This window comes from Vigna unguiculata, chromosome 3 (genome assembly GCF_004118075.2).
Source record: "Vigna unguiculata cultivar IT97K-499-35 chromosome 3, ASM411807v1, whole genome shotgun sequence".
Lineage (NCBI taxonomy): Eukaryota > Viridiplantae > Streptophyta > Magnoliopsida > Fabales > Fabaceae > Vigna > Vigna unguiculata.
This window is the reverse complement of record NC_040281.1, coordinates 27,189,470-27,194,878: the sequence shown is the minus strand read 5'-3', so window position 1 is coordinate 27,194,878 and position 5,409 is coordinate 27,189,470. Positions and strand designations below refer to the sequence as shown.

Below are 5,409 nucleotides of genomic sequence, written 5' to 3'. Positions count from 1 at the left end.
TCATTCCTTAGGTTTGTGGACTTGGATTGTCCGCTTAGCTTTCTTTGTGTGTCTATGAGTGTTTAGTTAAAATCCTGTCTTACCAAGGCTAACAAAGTGATTTTCTATGTTCTAGTGAGCTATGGCACCTCACCGTAGGAACACTCAATCCTCCCAGGGCCATGCACCGAACATCGTAAGAGCTATGAAGCCATGGTAGCGGCTATGATGCAGCAGAGTACTGCGATGATGCAGTAGCATGAGGCATCTATGCAGCGAGAGGCGGCGTCGCTTGAGCAGCAACAGGTAGTGATGCAGCAAATGGAGGTTGCAAGAGTAGCTGCTGAGGATGCTCATCGGCAACATATGGAGGCCCTCCGCCAGCTGGTGGAGAACAGGGCGGCTGCCCCTGTGTTTGGTCCTAAACCACGACCTGTAGTCAGGGAGTGGAGCTTGGAAGACTTTCTGAAGTATCACCTGGCGAAGTTTGACGGCAAGACTAGTCCTGACGCCGCAGACCAATGGCTGAAGGACCTGGAGCGCATCTATGATGCAAAGATGTGCTCCGCGGAGAACAAATTGGCGTTCTTTGTGTATATGCTCACGGGAGAGGCAGAACATTGGTGGATCAGCACCAAATCCATCCTTGAGGAGAGAGAGGAGCCAGTGACGTGGGAGGCATTCAGGGAGAGATTCCTCTCCGAGTACTTTCCAAACAGTATTCGGTACGTCAAGGAGGTGAAGTTCCTCCAGTTGACCCAGGGAGGGAAGACTGTGACAGAGTATGTTGAGAGATTCAAGCACCTCAGCCGTTTCTACACCCTGCCACTTGATGAGAAGTGGCGATGCAGGAAGTTCGAGAATGGACTTCGCGGTGATATTTGCTTGACGGTGGCTCCTTTGTCAATCAAAGACTTTACCGCTCTGGTGGAGAAGTCTAGGGTGATGGAGAAGATGAAACGTGAGGTGGAAAGCCAGCGCCCACAGCAGCCACAACCGTCTCAGAGGATTGGCGGACCATCTGGGTCCAAGCCCAGACATGAGGAGCGGAGGACACCGTATGACAGACCTCACCACCAGTCTCAGGGGTCTAGGAGTTTCTCTCCTCAGCAGGGTCGGGTGTAGTGTTACATTTGTGGAGGTCCTCACTTGAGGAGTGCTTGCCCATGCATGGAGGGTTACCGTAGGTGCAACAACTGTGGCAAGGAAGGCCACTTTGGGAAGGATTGTCCCAACCTTGCTAGAGCAGCAACACGTCCTCCAATTCAGACTCCTCACCAGCACCAGCAGAGAGACAGAAACAATAGGCCTCAGGCGACAGACAGAGTGTATGCCATGACAAGAGCGAAAGCGGCAGGCTCAAGTAACCTTGTTATGGGTCGATGTGTGATTACGGGTGAATCTTTGTGTGTGTTGTATGATTCTGGAGCGACACACTCCTTTGTGTCAATTGCTTGTGTGGAACATCTGGGTCTGCAGGTGCGCGAGCTACAATGTGAGCTTGCGGTGTCTATTCCGGCGTCGGGTTTGGTCAGGACGTCGTCCTTATGTGCTAGGTGTCTAGTGGAGGTAGAGGGACGCATATACAAGGTGAATTTGATCTGCTTATCTCTACAGGAGTTGGAGGTGATCTTGGGGATGGATTGGCTATCTGCCAATCGCATTCTTATAGATTGTCGAGAGAAGAAGCTGCTTTTTCCCAACTCAGAGGAACCTGAGTTGTTATCATCTCAAGGGGTTGTGAATGAACTACGAGGGGGTGCACAATGTTACATAATCTTCACACATCTAGAGGTAGAGAAAGAGTAGGGGACGCCAGTTATACCGATTGTGCAAGAATTTGAGGATGTGTTCCCAGAAGAAGTGTCAGGGTTACCTCCCCACAGAGAGGTGGAGTTCTTTATCGATCTAGTGCCGGGGACGGGTCCGGTATCAATGGCTCCATACTGCATGGCTCCGGCGGAGTTGGTTGAAGTTAAGAAACAAATTGAGGAGCTAACGGCGAAGCAGTTTATACGATCCAACACTTCACCTTGGGAAGCACCAATGCTGTTAGTGAAGAAGAAGGATGAGAGTTCATGTCTGTGTGTGGACTACAGACAGTTGAACAAAATGACAATCAAGAATAAGTACCATCTCCCGAGAATCGACGACTTGATGGATCAGCTACATGGGTCATTAGTGTTCTTGAAGATTGATCTGCGGTCGAGATACCATCAGATTTTGATAAAGGCTGATGATGTAGAGAAAACGGCCTTTAGGTCCAGATATGGTCACTACGAGTATGTGGTTATGCCTTTTGGTGTGACCCACGCTCCGGCGGTGTTTATGGACTACATGAACAGGATCTTCTGGCCCTTCCTAGATAAGTTTGTCGTAGTCTTCATAGACGACATCCTTATCTATTCTAAGACTCAGGAGGAGCATGCTGAACACCTGAGATTAGTGCTTGGCGTTATGAGGGAAAAGCAGTTGTATGCTAAGCTATCTAAATGCGAGTTCTGGATGGACGAAGTGCAGTTTCTGGGCCATGTGATATCTGCACAAAGCATTGTAGTGGATCCAACGAAGATTGAGGCGGTGGTTAAGTGGGAAAGTCCTAAGTCTGCCATAGAGATCAGGAGCTTTGTGGGGTTAGCAGGCTACTATAGGAGATTTATAGAGGGATTCTCCAAGATAGCGGCACCTCTGACTTTGCTTACTCGGAAGGACCAACCTTTCACTTGGACGGACAAGTGTGAGAAGAATTTTCAGGAGCTAAAGAGAAGGTTGACGAGTGCTCCTATATTGGTAATTTTGCATGTGGAGAAACCGTTTGAAGTCTACTGTGACGCATCTCATCTTGGGCTCGGTTGTGTTCTGATGCAAGAGAAGAAGGCGGTGGCGAACGCTTCGAGACAACTTAAGGTGCATGAGCGTAACTATCCCATTCATGACCTGGAGTTGGCAGCGATAGTATTTGCCTTAAAGATCTGAAGGCACTATCTCTATCGTGCTCAGTTCTGTGTGTTCAGCGATCATAAGAGCCTCAAGTATTTGTTTGACCAGAAAGAGCTGAGCATAAGGCAGAGGAGATGGATGGAATTCTTGAAAGACTACAATTTTGAGCTGCTATATCATCCGGGGAAGGCCAATGTTGTAGCAGATGCCTTGAGTAGGAAGATGGTACACACTGCGCATCTTATGATTAAGGAAGTGAAGCTATTCGAGAAATTCTGAGACATGAAGCTATAGGTAGAGTTGAGATCTGAGTCCATTAGATGTAGTACCCTTACTATATCTAGTGACTTTTTGGACTCAGTCAGAGAGAGGCAGTTGTTGGATGCCAGTCTAAACCGAGTCAGAGAACAACTTGGGTCGGATGAGGTTAGAGACTTTGCCTTGGGTAATGATGGTATACTGAGATTTCAGGGTAGAATCTGTGTACCTACTGATGCAGAAGTGAAGAAGTTGATCCTTGAGGAAAGACACAAAAGTCGTCTTAGCTTGCATCCTAGCATGAATAAGATGTATCAGGACCTCAAGGATACCTTCTGGTGGCAGGGGATGAAGAAGGATGTGGCCCTTTTTGTATCAGCCTGTCTGACCTGTCAGAAGGCGAAGGTGGAGCACCAGAGGCCTAGTGGGATTCTACAGCCTTTGGAGATAGATACCAGTGTGGAAATGGGACAACATCTCCATGGATTTTGTGACCCATCTGCCATGGACTTTTAGAGGACATGACACCATTTGGGTGATAGTGGATCGATTGACCAAGAGTGTCCACTTCTTGGCGATGAACTTGAGGATGTCCATGGCCAAGTTGGCCCAACTATACGTTAAGGAGATCGTGAGATTGCATGGAGTACCTTCGAGCATAGTTTTCGACAGAGACCCACGATTTAAATCCCGGTTCTGGCAAACCTTACAAGAGGCTTTGGGGACCAAGTTGACTATGAGCTCAGCCTACCATTCCCAGACTGATGGCCAATCAGAAAGGACCATTCAGTCACTTGAGGACTTGCTGCGGACGTGTATATTGGATCACCTAGGGGCTTGGGATGAGGTGTTACCCTTGATCGAGTTTACCTACAACAACAACTTTCATGCGAGCATTGGCAAATGGCGCCATATGAGGCTCTTTATGGCAGGAGGTGCAGGACTCCTCTCTGTTGGTATCAGGATGGAGAAGCGGTATTGGTTGGACCAGAATTGTTAGAGAACACCATTGAGAAAGTGAGGATGGTGAGGAACAAAATGCAGGGTTCTTAGAGTAGGTAGAAGGCCTATGCAGATCGTAGGAGGAGGCCCTTGGAGTTCACAGTCGGCGATCATGTGTTCTTGAGGGTGACCCAAACCACGGGCGTGGGAAGGGCTCTCCGCTCAAGGAAGCTTTCACCCTAGTTTCTTGGTCCCTACCAGATCACGAGGAGGAGTGGGTCGGTGGCTTACGAGATAGCCTTGCCTCCTTAGTTGACAAACCTCCATTCGGTGTTCCACGTCTCGCAGCTGAGGAAGTATGTGTTTGACCCGACTCACGTGTTAGAAGCTGAAGATATACAGATCAGAGAGGACCTCACTGTGGAAGTACCACCCATCGCGTTAAAGGACAGTAAAGTTGAGCAACGTCGAGGGAAGACGGTCAGTCTTGTCAAAATCATTTGAGATCGGAGGACGGGTGACTCTACTTGGGAGTTGGAGGAGGACATGAGAAAATCACATCCACATCTGTTTACCTGGTGAGTCTTTATTTTCGAGGTCGAAAATTTTGTTGTTGAGGAGAATGTAAGGCCCTATTCTTTTGTACCCCCTTTTTACAAAAAGGACTGCCCAAATCTGATGGGCCAAGGAGCTCGCGCAAAGGATAAAGCTGAAACCAGGTTTCCCTAATGCTTCCACTTTCATTCATTCACAGATTCGCATCCGTCTCTCTCTACTGTACCACTAGAGCTCTGCTAGGGTTTGCTTTCCCGTCTCGAACCAGTCCGCTCAAGGCTTCAGTACTACTTTCTGCTCCATGTAAGTGATTCTAAACCTACTTCTCTTACTCCCTAAAGCCCTTTTTCGTATTCCACCGTTTAGGGTTCGAAAATAATCTTATTTTCCTACTGTTCCACTTATCCGCCTGTTTACAAGTCCATCGCTCAAGCTGCTGTGCTCCGTGGTCCCGTGTCGAAGCCTCGTGTAACCTTTTTCAGGTATGGGAAGTTAGGGTTTCTGCAAAATAGTTGTTGTCATGATTGTTTGGGTATGATTCACGTGATTTATAGTTCTAGATGTTTCCCTGAGTGTGTGAAATGTATTATTGCATGTGTTTGGGCTGGTTTCGTCTATTATGCGAGTGAACAATGGGCGAGGACTGATAATCTCGCCCAGGCGAGCTTGCCTCGCCCAGGCGAGATGAGCAGGGGTTCGCCCAGGCATTCTCGCGCGAGGGGTCGCCCAGGCGAC

General features: G+C 48.4%; 2 protein-coding genes across 2 annotated transcripts; both read left to right on the top strand.

The window, feature by feature from the left end:
* The first annotated feature begins 249 nt into the window (after window positions 1-249).
* LOC114175240 lies at window positions 250-1,104 on the top strand. Its single transcript, XM_028060010.1, has 2 exons — window positions 250-338; window positions 423-1,104. The coding sequence occupies exons 1-2, from the start codon at window positions 250-252 to the stop codon at window positions 1,102-1,104; spliced, it is 771 nt and encodes a 256-aa protein (XP_027915811.1).
* A 45-nt stretch (window positions 1,105-1,149) lies between these two features.
* LOC114175239 lies at window positions 1,150-3,693 on the top strand. The gene is made up of 8 exons (XM_028060008.1): window positions 1,150-1,474; window positions 1,652-1,738; window positions 1,838-2,059; window positions 2,162-2,301; window positions 2,392-2,612; window positions 2,958-3,144; window positions 3,214-3,420; window positions 3,523-3,693. The coding sequence occupies exons 1-8, from the start codon at window positions 1,150-1,152 to the stop codon at window positions 3,691-3,693; spliced, it is 1,560 nt and encodes a 519-aa protein (XP_027915809.1).
* The last annotated feature ends 1,716 nt before the right edge of the window (window positions 3,694-5,409 follow it).

Excerpts from the sequence above, each read along its gene's own strand:
- LOC114175240 (XM_028060010.1), top strand. The coding sequence starts at position 250 with ATGCAGCGAGAGGCGGCGTCGCTTGAGCAGCAACAGGTAGTGATGCAG. Across the intron at positions 339-422 it reads GCTGCTGAGGATGCTCATCG|GGAGTGGAGCTTGGAAGACT; the intron begins GCAACATATGGA and ends ACCTGTAGTCAG.
- LOC114175239 (XM_028060008.1), top strand. The coding sequence starts at position 1,150 with ATGGAGGGTTACCGTAGGTGCAACAACTGTGGCAAGGAAGGCCACTTT. Across the intron at positions 2,060-2,161 it reads GAAGAAGGATGAGAGTTCAT|TGTTCTTGAAGATTGATCTG; the intron begins GTCTGTGTGTGG and ends ATGGGTCATTAG. Across the intron at positions 2,613-2,957 it reads GAGATCAGGAGCTTTGTGGG|GCACTATCTCTATCGTGCTC; the intron begins GTTAGCAGGCTA and ends AAAGATCTGAAG.